General features: G+C 38.4%; 1 protein-coding gene across 3 annotated transcripts in view; it reads right to left on the bottom strand.

The window, feature by feature from the left end:
- Positions 1 to 6,030: 6,030 nt before the first annotated feature.
- LOC110689982 (GTP-binding protein TypA/BipA homolog) overlaps positions 6,031 to 17,698 on the bottom strand; it is a 52,028-nt gene continuing 40,360 nt past the window's right edge. For all 3 annotated transcript variants that reach the window (XM_021866797.1, XM_021866798.1, XM_021866799.1), the window contains 9 exons: positions 16,743 to 16,797; positions 16,523 to 16,647; positions 13,947 to 14,020; positions 13,814 to 13,863; positions 11,679 to 11,765; positions 8,114 to 8,164; positions 7,932 to 8,015; positions 6,830 to 6,880; positions 6,031 to 6,468 (listed from right to left, as the gene is read on the bottom strand). In XM_021866797.1, the coding sequence (XP_021722489.1) occupies positions 6,385 to 6,468; positions 6,830 to 6,880; positions 7,932 to 8,015; positions 8,114 to 8,164; positions 11,679 to 11,765; positions 13,814 to 13,863; positions 13,947 to 14,020; positions 16,523 to 16,647; positions 16,743 to 16,797 (661 nt within the window). In that variant the 3' untranslated portion in view covers positions 6,031 to 6,384. The remainder of the gene's footprint in view (positions 6,469 to 6,829; positions 6,881 to 7,931; positions 8,016 to 8,113; positions 8,165 to 11,678; positions 11,766 to 13,813; positions 13,864 to 13,946; positions 14,021 to 16,522; positions 16,648 to 16,742; positions 16,798 to 17,698) is intronic.

Genomic DNA, 17,698 nt, shown 5'->3' with positions numbered 1-17,698 from the left:
CCTAATTAAGGTTGTTCGGAGCAACCGGCCTTGTCATTTCAACAATGAAGTCGGAAAACGCCTTACCCTTCACTGCCTTTCTTGGTTCGTAGGTGATTTCAAGAGAATGCATTTCAATAGCCCATTTGAGCATTCTATCGGATGACTTTAGGGTGTTCATTGGCCGCTTGAGGGGTTGATATGTATAGATTACCACTAGATGTGCCAAGAAGTATAGTTTCAACTTCTTGACAGCCATGTGCAGAGCAAGGCAAAAATTTTCAACCATGGGGTACCGGAGTTCAGCATTTCTGAGTACATGGCTAATGAAATAGACCGGGAGCTGAATACTGTCTCTCTCAGCAAAGAGAACGACATTGAGGGCATGATCTGAGACGGCTAGGTACATGTAAAGCGTCTCCTTTGGCAGAGGGCTAACAAGCCTTAGCAAGGAGTGTAAATGTTCTTTTAACTTTTGAAAGGCCGCCTCAGCATCATCTTCCCATTCAAATCTAGTATTTCTTCCTGATTGCTTGAAAGAAATAAAGGCACCTGTCACCTGACCGGCTGAGGAACTTCCCAAACGCAGCCAGACAATCAGTAAGCCTTTGAGCTTCCTAGACAGCGCGCGGTGACTTCATGTCAATCACCGCTTGTATCTTCTCGGGGTTAGCCTCTATCCCCCTTTGATCAATTAGAAATCAGAGAAACTTCCAAGACTCAACACCAAAAACACATTTTTTGGGATTTAAAATGACATTATGCCGCCTGAGTGTGGTGAAGGTTTCTCGGAGATCAGCACGGTGATCCGTCTGTAGCTTGGATTTGACTATCATGTCATCAATATACGCCTCTACATTTCTCCAAATCTGATTAACGAATACAGTATTAATCATTCGTTGGAAAGTATTTTCAAGTACCACGTTCACAACCCAATCAAGGGAGTTACATGGCCGAATGAACCCAACGTCTAATAACATTTTGACCTCGGCAGCTGTCGCCTGGCTTCTCTCCTCGCCATGATTTATTTTCTTTTGCCCGATGGGCTTCTTTTTTGGATCCACGGCGAGTTTATGGACAGCAAGATCCGGGCTGATGTATGGCATCTCTTCCACTTCAAAGTCAAAGATGTCTTTAAATTCTTTCAGCAGGAGGTGCAAGTCTGCACCCAAACTTTCAAAAGCAGACGTCCCCACCTTAAAAGTTTGCTCTGGATGACTGTCATCCAGAGGAATATCAATGTGCTCACTAGCCAGCTGAGGACGGAGATCATCTAACCATTCCCTGGTCAGTGATAATTATTTCTTCTCCCTCTTCACCTCCACTAGCTGATCAATTTTTCTCTTCTTTACGACTGGAGGGGGTGAATCAGGGTCCTTGACATCGTCAAGGTCTACTGGCTTCTTCGGCTGACTGGCTGCAGCAGCCATTGGTTTGACGTCTGAGAGATAACACTCCCTTGTCGTCTTCTGATCCCCATTGAGGGAGCTAACAGAGCCATCATCCTTTTCATACTTGAGAAGCATGAGATCTGGGATGATGACGACCTTGCACCCGTTTAGATAAGGTCGTCCAAAAATAATGTTGTAGGCGGTCAGCTCTTTAACCACCAGGAACCGGACGACCATATGTCACCCTTTCCCCTTCTGTCCCAGCCGGATGGGTAGATCGATTTGTCTGAATGGGTGCATGCACGACCCCTCCCCCAAATCCAACTTATGGATGGGAGACGTCGCGTAGATTGTCCAACTTGTAGTTAAGCTTGGAAAGACACTTATAGTTGATGAGATCAGAGGAGCTACCCGTGTCTATTAGGATCCAGCCAACGAGCTGGTTGGCGACCTTGCATTCAATGACGGGTGGGTCGTCATGCAGTCAGAGAACTTTGCTTCGATCCTTGTCAGTGATGAGAACGTCTGGGAATCTTCCGCTGGAGGACACTTGTCCATCATCAACTGAATGGATCATCTTCTTCAGATAATCCTTGGTTCCCCGGATGGTCAGGCCACCGCATGCGAATTCGCCTGCTATAGTGTAGACCGGATCCTTGTTAGTATCCAAGCTACTAGTAGGCTGGACAATCTTTGACAACTGTCCCAAATTCTTCTAAGAAGCCACTTTGGACTTCAAGACATAGGACTTCAGAAAGCCCTTGTCAGCCAGACGGTCCAACGTCCGCTTGAGGCTATAGCAATTGTTGGTGTCATGGCCTACTTCCTCATGGAAGTGGCATAATTTATTCTTGTTCCGTCACTGAGCAGAACTCTTCATAGGATTCGTCTTCTCAATAGTCAGTCGGCCCTTCACCTTTGTGAAGATGGTGTGACAGTCTTTATTGAATTTATACCGTGCGACATACAGTTTGAATTCTTTCTTTTTCTTTTTGGACGACTGATCAGGCTCATCAACCGCCCAAACTTCTTTTCTCTTTTTACTCTCTTCATATTTCTGAGACGGTTGAGCAGACCTACTCTCTTTTTGCTTGTCAGACTTCTTGGAGTCCGACTGATAACTGGACGAGCAGAGGTTGGTAGCTTGGATAAAGCTCTCCGCCTCTATCAATGCCTCTTAAAGGGTGAACACCCTCTTTCGAACAAGGTCGAACTTAAAGGTCAACCCGTCTTTCAGACCCTTGAAGAAGTCTATTTAGGCTACCTCGTTAGACAACCCTTGGATTTGTATTCTCACCAAGTTGAACCGCCGATATAGGAGCGAAGTCCTTCTCTCTCTCCCTGCCGAATGGTGCTCAAATCAAGACTTGTTTTCTTGGCAGGGATGTTCATTGAGAAGTTGGAGGCAAACTGGAAGGCAAGCTTCCTGAAGCTGTCAATGCATTCGGCTGGAAGGTGGCCAAACCATTGTTGGGCGATGCCCTTCAATGTAGCCGGGAAGCACCGACACCACATAGCGTCTTCCAACCCTTGCATGTGTATGAGGTTGGAGTAGGCCATGAGGTGGTCTTCCGGGTTGGTAATACCGTCATAGGCACCTACCAACACATTTTTAACCTTGGTCGGTTGTGCCGCCTCGGTTATCTCCTTGGTGAACGCAGAAGTTTATTCACCAAATTTGAGTAGACGGAGCTGCCAGTCCAAAGGTTGGAGATTGTATGCTGCCTGACTCCCAAAGAGGGCCGGCTGCATGAAATGCGGAAAATATGGACCGTAGACCATAGGGGGTACATACGGTGCATTCCCAATCATCTGAAAGCCAGAATGGATGATATTGCCGCCTGTATGGCTCTCATGTATGGATTGAGTATTCCTTGCAGATGTATTTCTAAAGCTGTCTAGAAAGCTCGAAGTAGAGGTTGACTCAAACAGCTGTTAACTTCTCCCACGCTTGATGATTTCCCAAGCGTCAGAGTAGATTTGTTGTTACCCCCGGTTGATCCTGCCGGCGGGGTCTCCTCGGACCCTTCTAGGGCAGAAGAATCTTGGACCAATTAAGTGTTGCGGCTGCCTTCTCCTTTGGGTGTGGAGTTGGCTGCCTGTCCCTGACTGGCTTCCTTGTCTCAGCCTGAGGAGTCTTCTTTGCCGAGTGACCCTTTCTTGGGCCAGCCTTGCTTTTAGTGATCAGATCCTTGATCTTACCCTTGAAACTAGTCATGAATTTCATGAGCTTGTCCCTGGTGATTGAGGCTGATTCACTTGCCATCTAGGTTTCCCCTTCCGACTGCACAGGGGCCTTCTGGTACTCGCCTGGCTTTCACCTCGTTCTAGGTTATCTCTGGGACGAAGGCGCCTAGTAATGATTGACCTATCTTTGGCCACATATGTTTCAACCTGAAGGTCATCATCATCCTAGTCTGTAAAGACCTTCGACTGATTACTATTGGGGTCAGGAGGCGATACAGACTCTTGAACCATCTTTAAGGTACTCTCCCCACAAACGGCGCCAAATGTTTTGGGTGTTTTTGTCCCTCGGGAGAGTTACATCTCGAAGACTGGTGAACGCGACCTGTATTTGGAAAACAACGTAGACTCCAGGTGGTTGGAGCTCCGCCTCCGACGATCAAGTTAGTACTTCAGTGAGAGTAGGAAAAAGTGCGGAAATTTAGGTGAGATCTTCTCGGATTCCGAGATCAGGTGATTCTCTAATGTAAGAGAATGTTAGGTATATTGTAATAAATTTTAGATGCCCCAAATAGGGGGAAATCTCCCTATTTATAGGGTCATTGGGGAATGTTCCCCTGATTAGATCATTCTGACCTAATTCTGTTGGGCTGCGTCGAATTATGGCTTTCTCGGGATTTGGGCTCTTGAAGGTCGCCTTTTTCTCCCAGATTCTGGGAATGACACGTGTCAAATGGCGATTGGTCCAATTTGGACTAATCTGGGTATGACACATGTCATAAGCTGGTTGGCCCACGTGGCATGGGTAAAATTACCCAAAACAAATGCTAATTTTTAATTTAATGTTTCTACTTTTAGCTATATTATCCAACGCCCCTGGGGCGTTCGTTAGCTTTTGTCATTCCATAAATTAACTTATACCCAAACAGTTTAGATTCTATCAAAATCAATATGATTTTTACAATAAATTTTAACCAAAAATATTATTCTAAGGTTTCTTAATTTTATTTTTTATTTACTATATTATAAGACAAGCAAATCATAGAGCAACATGTGTCAGCCTCACATTGATTTGCTGATCTTTTATTGGTACCTTCGTCCCCTTTTGTTTGTTATTTTTTCCATTTTTGGTGCCTCTAAATGTTTGTCACATTTCATATTTTCTTAATTATTTAGATACATAAAAAGAATTTTATACCATCATTTTTTTGTCTTTATTAAATCCTCTTCCTATTTTACCCTAACATTTGCTATAAAAAAATATGCCAACTTTTGACTAATTTAATATTTTACACTCTAAAATCTCTCAATTTCTTTTTCTAATCTACTTTTATTACTTTTTTAATTGAAAATATCTCTTTCATTTTCTCATATACTTTCATTACTTTACATTCTCCACATTAATTCCCATGATTTTCCTACAAAAGTGACAAACATAAGAGGCGCGGAGAGAGTATAATATATTGATGATTGATTGATTGATGTAAGAGCTTTTCAAAATAATAAGTGGTGTCATTTAGAAAAAATAAAGGCAGATCAGAATATAAGGCAAGTGCAGCATTTAAAAAAAAAACATAAACAAACCACGGGAGTAATCAAATCCTCAAATCAATATCTTTACCCAAAGCACATCGTTAAGCAACATTCAACGTTCAAATTCCAATTTCCTAATCTTCTTGTCTTCTTCTTTCTTTCTTAAAATGATTGTCCCATGGTGGTTTGATTTAGAGGCGACTCCATTCAAAGCCTAGCCTAAAAAGCCACTTGTAAGCTCAAAATCAAGTGACAGCTCATACCTTAGCATGTATGAATGTGCTTGGGTGTCGAGGAGGATGTGGCTTGATATTAAATGGAATATTTGAGTTATATTTTGAACATTTGATACTTTGCTTATGATTTAAGTAATTTTATAATTTTTTAGAATTTTGTAATTATAAACCTATTAATTTATATGTCTAAACATTTTATATGTTTCTTATGCACATTTGAGTTAGAATCTGAACATAAATTAATTCTGGTTAACGAATAAATATGTACATCAATTTGCATATAATAAACATTTTAATGATAATGAACATCAATTTATTTGTCTAATTTGGGATAATCAAAAGGGTTTAAAAATAAAATACAAATTCTAAACATACATGCATTTTAAATAAACCTAAATGTTCTGTTTTATCTTCATATTTTTGTTTATATATATTGAATTTGAAGTTATATTTTTTAAGATAGAGCATTAAAACTAGAATTTGGTAATATCATTACAAGCATTTGTTTCTTTCAAAAAAAATAATAATAAAAAAATACAAGCATTTGTTAAATATGAACATGGCAGTATTTTTAATGAACATTAACGTAATTTTTTTTATTATTATTTTTTTTTTTTATAATTTCACGATAAATTGATAATCATTTTTATTTAATAAAATTCATTGCGTGACAATGTGACACTAATAACTTACAAAATTCCTGCTAATGTCCAAAATATAACTTGTATATCACTATTTTTTTTTATATGTATACATAACATATATACCTGTTTGAATATTTATTGCCATAAATTGATACAAGAGATGGATTGCATTTCAGTGAGTTCAAAAATTGATTATAAATCAACAACAAAATCTTAAGCCAAAAACTGGTCACTACTAGATGTGATCCCCAATATAAATGAAACAGGAACAGGTCAGGAACTTCGTCCTCACTCCTTAGGCTTAAAGCTCACTGCTCCTCACTCTGCTTCCATTAAATGGCGCTTCCTACAGAATTTGCCCAACAACGTACAAGCGAAGTCTCATAACTCTACTAATTACTGCGTATCAATTAGTCTTTATTCCTTGGGCCTCTTGCTCATTGTTTTGCGTTTGTTTACGTCTAGATATTTTTTCCTTAGCCGAATAGATTTGGGGGTAACCTGCACAACAAGTCAATAAACATTTGCATAAGACAACAGTCTAAAAAGAACTAGATCCAGCACACAGATCTTGATATTTTTTAGTAGGAATTTAGGAGTACTGAATTTGACTTTTTTTTTTTTTTTTCCAAATTAATATCCGCTCCAAATATACTGGCTAAGTTCTCTAAAACCAATTTCAATCCAAAATTTTGTGGAATTTAGTCCTAAATAGCAAGCTTTTGGAGAATATACTACGTATCAGAGTATTATTTAATATGCTTCCAAATAATTATATAATATTTTGTGTTGCAAAAGAAAAATGGAGAGGAAGTTTAAAGATTTCCAATCATCGTATCAGCTAAGCTAAAATTCAGCTTACCTCTATCAATTCATCAGACTGAACATAACCAATTGCTTCTTCTAGAGATATCTGCAAGCAAAATCATAGAGCTGTTAACACTTACCTTCAAACATTTGTGTGTGTGTGTGTGCGCGTGTGTGTGCTTATTTTTGGGGGGAGCGTGTGTGTGTGTGTGTGTGCGCGCGTGCGCATATTTTCCTTGTTTTATACCCAAGCCATTTTATACCACCTTCTGGTGCAAACCACATCAAGATTTCAAACAGTTCAAGCAAACAGCCAAAATTTTATATGAACATTCAGGATGATAATTTCTATTCAAATCTACTACTTCGTATTTGATATATCTTAGTCTTTCTCAAATGTCAAAGACTTGCCTAAATATTCTAACTGTTAATGTGAACCACACTCTTATACGTAGTATTTCAACTTTTGAAGTCCCACTTTTTTTTTTTCTCCTTTATATTCTGTTGGAGATAAGGACAACGAGCTCGGATATCAACAAAACAGTAAAATATTTTCAGTAACATTCTCTGGCAAAAGCAAAATACCACTGACTTAACTAGAAATATCATTTAGGAGTTTGATTGCAGTCTTACATTAAATTCGTTGATAGTTTCTCAATAACAATAGTAATATGTGAAATAATCTGCTGAAGGGTTTCACTTATTGTGATGCACCAGCTTCCCTCACCTTACCCAACTATGTGAATGACTTAGGCGAGGCATACAAACAAGGACAATTTGGAGATTGCAGCCTAAGTGGGCCCTTGTCAACAAATCATTAAAAAATGAGCCTTGGAAAGCAAGTGATTTAATACATGCAGGTAGGAGGAATATTGCGGCATATACACCTTTCATAATTTCATAGCATCAGTAATACAGGGATTATCACCTCCTTTTTCATTTACCAGCTTAACAGAGAAAAATACCAACCAAATCAAAATGATTCCATAACACATCGATTTATGCTAAGAAAACACCTATAGCCTTAAATGTATCATGTTGGTTAACAGATTTATTCTTGCCAAGAGAAAAAGCAATATCACAATTTACTTCCAAACTTCATATTAGAGGAGAAATGATAAAGATTTGAAAGATGGGGTCAGTTTAGGATTACGTACAAGGCGAGGAGGTGACAGTTTCACATTTTCATCCTTCGAAGCAGCACGTATATTGTTTAGCTCCTTACACCGGGCAGGATTAACCTGTGACAAAGAAATCCCAACATCAGTTAAAGTTAATGCAAATATAATGCAGAGGGAGAGAGAGAATCATAGGGGAAAAAAAAGTTAAATTCCCTTACATCAAGATCTGAATCACGGGAATGTTCACCAATGATCATGCCATCATATGTCTGCATTCAAAATTTTGTCAACACAAATTAACAAGCCAATCAAGGCATAGAAGAAGCTCAAATGCAAACAAGAATAAACATTCCATCAGCGTGGAGAGGGGATACAAAAGCAAGATATTAAGGGGCCGTTTGGTTGGGGTTAATAAACAAAGGGAAAGGGAATGAACAAGCATCATTCCCTTTGTTGTTGTTTGTTTGTCACTTTTAATCATTACCTTTACCCTTTTTGATTTTTGAGTTTACCAAAATCACTCTAAATTGATTCCCCACCCCCCCCTAGACTTTTCCATTCCCTTTCCTTGGCCACCACCATGCCCACATCAGCCACCACCCTTCTACCTTACCCACAACGCACAGCCACCATCCAGCAACCTCGACGCCCCTCCACCAGCCATCATCGCCGCCCCTCCCCCGCCACTCGTTGACCCCCGGCAATCTCGCAGCTCCTACGAAAACCTTCCCCGACCCCTCGTTGGAACTCATTGCCCTTGTTCGCATCTCCCCTACCCTTCGCCGGAGGTCGTCGCACCTCCCCCATTCCTCCCCTCCCCGAAAAACCTTCCCCCCACCAACAAGCATAGTTTGAATTGAAGAAAAACGAGCAAAGTTCGATTGAAGAAAAACGAGTGCATTAAAGGGATTGTTCGATTTAGTGAAGTTCGAATTGAAAGAAAAACGTGAAATTGTTGGATTTCTTAATATTGGTTTTCTGGGGTTTGAGATGATGGATAATTAGGGTTCTTAATAGGGGTTTTCTGGAGTTTGAATTGAAAGGGATTAGAAGAAGGTATACCGGGGAGGGGAGGGATGGAGGAGATGCGACGGAATCCGGAGGAGTCTGACAAGGTGGTGGCTGGCGGTGGGATGGTTGGAGGAGTGGGAAAGTGAATGAAAGGGGTTGTGTGGTGGTGGTGGTGGTGGTGGTGGTGCTGAGGTGGTGTTGAGGTAGTGGTGATTCCCTTTGTTATTTTTATAACAAACAACATATTATATGGAATGGTTTTTCATTCCATTCTCTTTGAATCTCTTTGTTCATTCCATTTCGTTTACCCCGTGCGAACCAAACGACCCTAATTGAAAAGATGAATCATTTTTTTCCCAATGTGCATAATCTCAAATGGTTTAAATCAATGATGTGTCATTTGTCAGTGTGTCACTATCAAGGTAACGCAATAATTTCAAGTTGATAGCATCTGAGATAAACCCAATATTCAGACTTGGATTTGAAGGATTGTATCCAATGTCAATCCAATCTGACACAAGAATGCAACCATATACATAGGCCACACAATGTGTTGGAAATTCAATGAGTTCAAATTCACATCCCAACGAGAGATAAACCACAATCTACCTGCATGAAAAGAATACCAATATTTTCAACTATTCATAAAGGAGAGTTTATTACAACTTGTTTGGTAAAGGGCTAAACCGCTAAACTGATTGGTTGACCACATGCACCAGCTGGGCTAGGTTCATGGCAAGGCACGGGCTGTGGGTCTGTTTAATTTTAGGAATCTGTCTTATTTATTATTAACTCGCTGATTTCAAGATAATAATTTTGCCATTATTAGCTTCATTAAGTAGCCATTTCAGAGTTCGTTGATTCTTGCCCATTTCACTCACGACTTTCCTCTCCCAATTTATTTTCTTCCATAAGTATTGCTCAACCAGTGCCTATTTATTTAGGGGGTTAACCTACAATCAAGTATACACCAATACCCAATAATATACACCACATACATTTTTTCCATTCATCTGTGTTCTTTGGATTTGGGCAAAAGTTACGATCTCCACTACTCTTGTTGTAAGTGCAGATACTTTGTGGGCCTGCTAATCTGGAAGGCAATTCTATATACAAACATACATAGATTATAAAACCTAATTCCAAAACCCATTCGTATCCCCACTACTTACCTCCCAACAAATAAGAGCAATTGCCAGAGAAAGGTTCTATTATCCAAGTTAAAGCTGCCATAGGACAATCCAGGTATACAATGTGGAATATCCTAGTGCCTACGATGTACATGATTCCTAATTTACTTCTTTTAACTTTTGACAGTCTTTTGCTATACTAATAACCACCTTGAGAAGACAATCAGGTTCCTCTTTCATTTCAACATTTTCTGGAAAAGACCCTCTGTAAGTCCCGGAGAACATTCAGGTTCTCCATTGTACATTTGTAATTTATCAACAGAATACTTCACTAAATCTGATAAATATTGCTACTTTAAGGTGGTATTTTGTGGTAGATGCACAAGAAATAGACACAATGTTCAATACTCTTACTTTTACCCCTGAACCTGAGTAACACAATGCTAATTGAAGTAAATTCCATATTGCAGTAGAACTCGTTAAACCATGAACCAGCCAACGATAGCCTTCAAATTTGACTTCTAACAACATATGTTACTTCGACTCTTCATACCGACTCCGACATGGGTGTGGAACCCTTACCTGACACTTTTAATGCTCACCTAAGACACTTAAACTAGATTGAACCAGTCATTGAAGAAAACGTTCAAATCAAGGAAAGAAAAGTAGAACATTAGTGGTATGTGCTCACAAATGGGCTTCAAATAAGCCTTTTAACAATCAACAAGTCAGCCGAAAATGTGTGTATATTACATTAAATCTCATGTGGAAAGACCTTCCAAAATATGATCCATTTATGCTTGTCTAGACCTGGCAATTCTGACCCAAACCCAATGACCCGACCCATGACCCAAAAACAGTGACCCGAAAATGACCCGAAACCGAAAATGACCCGAAACCGAAACTGACCCGACCCGACCCAACCCATAACCGAACCGAAAATGGAGTTGACCCGATCCTGACCCGACACCGGAGCTGAGCTGACCCGACCCAAAGTTTGCCCGACTGAAATTCACCCGAATTGTTTGACCAGAACAGACCCGATACACGAAATTGAGCCGAACAAACCCGATACCCGAAATGTCCTGAACTAAAATTACCCTATAATTGAACTTAAAATGTCTTGTACCAAAAATAACTCAAATTGTTCATCTTTAATCGTAGATAAACTCATAAACTGAATTGATAGGGTTTGTTATAACAAACAAAATATATAATGCGTATAAAATTATTGATTTGAGCTTAATTCAAATAAAACAACCCGAACATTTAATGTGACACGAACATACTTGACCCGAAATTGACCCGTCTTGAACTGGACCCGATTCCTAACCCGAAGTTGACCCGAAACCCAAATCGACCCGACCCAAACCCGACCCGAATGACCCATTTGCCAGGTCTGAAATTATCATCCTTGATGTATCATACACTTGGATATGTACCCACACCCAACACTCATACCCGTGTTTGAGTAACAGCAATAGACTAACAAACTAAAACTGATGGTATCTCAATACCCTCAATTCCAGATGGCAAGCAAAAAAGTCAATTATTTTGGTTTATATTTGCAAAAATATTTCAAGCATAAGACAGCAATATAGAGGACCAATAATCTTTTTTATAAAAGAGACAGAACAATAACCTCCATCCCAGGAGTAACAAAGAGGATCCCACGTGCTTCCAAACCCATCAGTGAATGAGCTGTAATAGCTCCGTATCCCATGGACACCTGTGCAATAAAGTAAAATACAATCAGGATCAAGATATGTAATACTTTTTAACCTTCAAATCACAAGAGCCATTAACACTAGAAAATGCGCACAAGTTAACTCAACCCGGTTAAATGGACAAAAACCTTGTGGGGGGGGGGGGGAGGGTAAGGGAATCCACAACCTAAAGTGTCTATGGTGAGATGCAATCTTTACCACTAAACAAGTACTACTTGGTGTAAAATTAACCATATTATTCACTTAAGTTATTCTGATTATAGTTTAGAACATTTCAGTTGTCTATTAATAGTTTACAGAAATTTTTGTTAAACCTACTATGTAGACACTATTGGAAAAAAAAAAAAAAAAAAAAAAAAAAAAAAAAAATTACCTTTTAACACTTTTTTTTAAGATTTACTTTATAAAAACAAAAAATAATTGAGTAGAACTACCCACAAATAAACTATAGGAAAATTTGTAAGAATAAGCCAACCTTTGAGTGATTAGCTCAAAATAAGTCAAGTTATTAATCAGCTCAAAATAAGTCAAGTTTTAAAGGGTATTTTCTTCAATAGGTCCAATGACCTACAACCTACTAAAGAAATCAATTTTTTTATCAAATTTTTTTAATTTTTTTTATTAAAAGTTAATTATAATTACATAAAACAAACAAATTAAAAAAAATCTTCACCCGCTCCCTTTCCCCACCAGTCCACCACTGCCACCTCCTCTCTGTCACCGCCGGCGACCACGTCCCTCTCACGGCACTGGCAACCTAACCCCCATCCATTTACCCCCACACATGACAACCCCTTCCCGGCCCCTTTCTCACTTCCCGCACCCTAACACCACCCCCTTCCCCGAAAACAAACCCTTAACCAACCTAGATGATCTCGTAAGGAAAGTTCTTGATAGGGAAGTCGGATTCTGGTGAAGTTTCAAAAAATGACTTCAGTCCCGTAATTTGTGGGGCGAATTTCCGGCGAATTAGAGCGAAATAGAAGAAAGAAAGAGGGTTAGGTGTCAAGGTGGAGACGTGGGGAAGTGAGAAAGGGGACAGGGAGGGATGGGATGTTGTGGATCGGGAAAAAGGAGGGGAGTGGGGTCACCGGCCCAAGGTAAGGGGTGGTAGGAGCGGGTGGGGAGGGGTGGTAGGAGCGGGTGGGGAGGGGTGCTTGTAGTGGGTACAGGGTAGTACTTAGGGAGTGGCTGAGATATTTGTAACAAGTTCCTTTTTATATATATATTTATACACAATTGTTTATTGAATTTTTGTAAAAAATAATTAATCAAAAATAAATCCTAATTAAGGAAAATTTTTAAATTACCACCCAAAAATGTAACCATTTTCGAACTAACCACCCGTTTAATTTTTTATTTTAAATTACCACCCCTTAAATTAGATTAATGCTCAGATTACCACCCATTTCAAAAATCCGGTGGATTTTCCGTCTGTGGGCCCTACCTAACGCTTATTTTGACCCTTTTGACTGATTTTTTCCCCAATTTTTCTCTTTAAAAACGCTCTCCTAACTTCAATTAGCATTTTTCTCTTTGAAATTTGGTAGAATTTGGTAAACGAAATGTGAATTAAAGTTTAGAGAGAGTTTTTAAAGAGAAAAATCGGGGAAAAAATCAATCAAAAGGGTCAAAATAAGTGTTAGGTGGGGCCTACAGACGGAAAATCCACCGGATTTTTTTAAATGGGTAGTAATCTGAGCATTTATTTAATTTAAGGGGTGGTAATTTAAAATAAAAAATTAAACGGGTGTTTAGTTCGAAAATGGTTACATTTTTGGGTGGTAATTTACTTTATTACCCCCAAAAGTTGTCTCTACATACACTTTATGAGGGTAATTTAGAAATTATGTCAACCAATGGCATACCAAATATAGTATGGGTCAAGTAATATGAAATTTTTATTTTAGGAATGTTAGTCAAGTAAATAGACACGGAGAAAGTATATTTTAGCTTACAACAAATTTGAACAGAGTAATCTGCAAATGTAATCCCCAAGGTAACAACTACTGCTAAGATTCTGTAAAACAGTGATTGAAGAATAACTTACCAATACTCCTTTCCTAACATTCCCTAACGGACCTCGGTGCTTACCATAAGCTGTCAAAAATGCACATATATACGTCAAAAGAATCTAGTATTTACAGCAAACAGGAACATAGAAGAGAGTTAGCAAAACATACACTGGAATGCCCTGTGCATGAATCCAGTTCCTCGTGTGACACTGAAGAACACACTTCTATAACCAACCAATCCCCTGAAACATTACCATATAACTAAGATTATCTGCACAGTAAAAAAATGAAAAGTCGAGCAACAATTATGTCTAAAAAAGAAATCTCACATCATAATAAAGAATAATTTAGACTCCTACTTTGTTTCTGTGAAAGTGAACATTGCAATGGTTGATTCGATACATAAATTGTCCATGCACAAGATAAATGTACCGTCAACACTAGTACAAGGAAAATTTAGAAGTCAACTACTGCTACCTACTACACATACTAAATTGTCAAATTCTCTTCTTCTACACATCAAAGAAGAGATTTAAGCACAGCTAAACCACAAACAGAATTATCTGGAAAACATAGATGAATTTGTAAGCACAGCTAGATACATAATAACGTAAATATATATACTTTCTCATAATCCGGAAAACATAGATGAATTTGTAACACTACATACAGCAGTTATAACTCTTATCTGCATTTCTAAACATTTCCGTCTTTAATTACTAGGCTTTTTAACAGTGAGAACATCTGAGCAAAACTATCTGAAATTCCGAAAATCCGATCCGCATCCGAGCCGAAAAATATGCATATCCGATCTGACAAAATCCGATATCGGATATGATATCAGTTTATCGGATATCGGTGACTTGCTTTCATTTTCTATTTCTTAAGTGTATGAGTACAAGTTCTTAAAAGTCCCAAAATCCAAACCATTATATTATTCCCTTAAAACACAACCCCCACCCACCGCCTCTCTCTCTCTCTCTCTTCTTTCCCTAGTCTCTATCTTCTCTCTCTCCTCTCAGATTTCAAATCCCATTCCCATACCCATTTTCTCAGATCTCCTCCTCTTGCAACGGTAGTGCGTCTTCCTCCATAGAACACCGGTCCCTCTCACTCAGTCGCTCACCGGTAGTCTCCTTCACGCACCTGAAATCTCCATCTGCTCACCGAGTTACTGGTAGACCTCCTCAACCGGTAGCACACCAGAAGTCTCCTTCGCGCCTTCGTCCTCAAAACTAGTACACTGGTCATTTGGATTCTTTGATTTTCTAGTTCTTTGATTTTGGATTTTATAACAAATTAATGTTTGGTTTTTGTCAATTGGGTTTTTTTGTTTCTTCTTTCAATTAGTAGTGTTATCTTTGATTGTTGTTATGGACTGACTTAGGATTTTCTAATTTAAGGACTAAGTAAGATATAAAAGCTTGATAATTTAGATTAATAATGGCAGAATTTGTATACAAAAGGATAGATTAATAGCTTAAGGCTATCACTCTCTTGATAACTTTAGGTTATCACTCTCCTAGTAACTTGAGGTTACTACTCTCAACATTTTTCCTCACAATTCACATGATAGCTAATGCATACACTATCCCTTATTTATACTAAGGTTTAGTTAGGAATAAGGGCTACTAACCTAAAAGTACTAAAATTCCCAAACTACCCTTGTTAATGTTAGTCTATTACAATTGTATATTCTGAAATTTGTGGTATAGTTATATTCTAAATTTGTGTTTTATTAGATTCAAAATTTGTGGGTTATTAGATTGAAAATTTGTGAGTTTAATTTTGCAGTCATGAATGTCAATTGTAGCTTGTAAGTATCAATTTGCCTTACAAAAATAATAAATTTTGCCATTAATTTAAGTAATATGACAATATTATTACGGTAAAAAACACATATTATTAAATGGGTTGGATATTGGATATCCAAACTATCCGATCTGAAAATTTCGAATATCCAAAAATTTCGGATCAGATTCGGATATCAAATATCTGATTTTTCGGATACAGATATCCGATCCGAAATCCAATTTCGGATCGGATATCCGATCCGTGCTCACCCCTACATCTAACCGTGTGATAAGCATATGAAATGAAACTCCATCACATAAAGGACTGAGAAGTCTTGTAAGGAAAATCAGTGGGAAATGAATGTCATAACACTACATTATTCAACAGCAACCCTATTAATACACAAGTATAAACTTGAAATATGGACAAATGCAGACAAAAAGATTAATGATTAATAGCACAAAAACAGATACTAATCTCTAGGATACACTAATGGTCAAAGTGGTGTTTAGCCGTATAGAACATACAATTTTGCTATATGCCGGTAGTTTGTGATGACGGCTGATTCTACTATTAATTCTTCTAACCCCAATACTATGACCTGGTAATTTGTTCAAATCTTGCCCACATTGTCTTGAAATGATGGATATCAGTAGCCTTTGTCAAGTCCAACAATTCCCCATAATGACAAAGCAGTTTAACAAAATATGTCCTAAATGTCCCCATTGCCAGATAAAAGGGGGAATATAAAAATTCAGCGATGACTGCAGTCCATGAAAGCAATTTGTAACAAGGCACAGGAATAGAGTTCTAAACATTTAGGACATATTTTGTTAAACACCCCCCACCCCCGCGGCGGCCCAACACCCAAATAAAACATAAAGGCTGATTCCCAAGGTCCAGGACCTATTTTAACAGAGAATTAAGAAAAAAAATCATAAATCACCAACCTTGATGGACATATCATTGACAATCTAGTCCTCCCAGCATGACCAGGCACAGGTCCCATGTCAACAACTTCACCTCTCCTATGAGATAGAGCTTCCATGACCAAACCCACATGCTCTTCATTGACCTGGAACAAGAATATAATAAGTATCCATAAGACAACCACTTTTCTCAGGAAAACTGTCTCTTGGTGCATTCCCTCAAGACAACAATAGTAATTACCTCTATAGTTACTTCCTCCAATGGTTCAAGTTTTTCACCCTTTTCAATTTTATACCTGATTCAGCAGACAAAGTAGTTGGTTAGCAATCTACCATATAGTAACAAGGGAAAAGAGTTACCATTGCATCATATGGTATTATAAATAATTTATCATCAATAACCTATAGCAGAAATAAGGTGAATTTCCAAACACAGACAGAAAAAGAAAAAAATAGTTGAGAGACAAGAAGATATGGGGTCAAAATCATCATAAATCCTACTTAATCACACTGATAATAGGAATACATATTTTCTTAAACCAGTGAATCCATACTCTACTAAGATAGTATATAATTGTACAATCTATCCATCAATCAATCTTCCCTGCATAAAAAATGATTACTACTGTGGATCCTATGCTCGAAGAAGTGAAACATGGCAGCGATGGTGATTACTACTAGAAGCAGCCCCACAAGGCTGCAGAGATCAAGAAATCCTGAAATGTGGTAGCAGCAATAGATACATAGAAGTACCAAAATAAACAAAAGGTTTGGTAGACAGTGAAAATGGTGAGATAATTATGAATAGCCAGGAAGATTGCAGAAACCAATTTAAATACTTTATCAGTTCATGAGCAATTTATACATTGCCCGCTTAATGTACTATGGTTTACAGACGGCATACTGTTGAGCACAGGAAAATAGGCAAGGAAGGCTTTGGGGTTCCAAGATTCACCATGGCTGCAATTTGGGGATCTTAATGCTGTTCTAAATATTGACATATTGAATGGTGAAGTAGTTACCTTTTATGAAACTAGGGACTTTAAAAAAATTCTTCAAGAAGCAGATTTTAAAAAGAAAATGCTTTAGGTGAGGTTGCAGCTTATGGAAACCAAGATAAATGATGGGTCAATCTTTGTTTAAAAGAAGAATCTAGATACTAATACTATAACATAGGTCAATGTTGACAGGTGGCAG

The sequence above is a fragment of the Chenopodium quinoa genome, unplaced genomic scaffold (assembly GCF_001683475.1).
Source record: "Chenopodium quinoa cultivar QQ74 unplaced genomic scaffold, ASM168347v1, whole genome shotgun sequence".
Taxonomy (NCBI): Eukaryota; Viridiplantae; Streptophyta; class Magnoliopsida; order Caryophyllales; family Amaranthaceae; genus Chenopodium; species Chenopodium quinoa.
The sequence above is the reverse complement of the archived record's forward strand: the minus strand, read 5'-3'. Positions and strand labels throughout refer to the sequence as shown.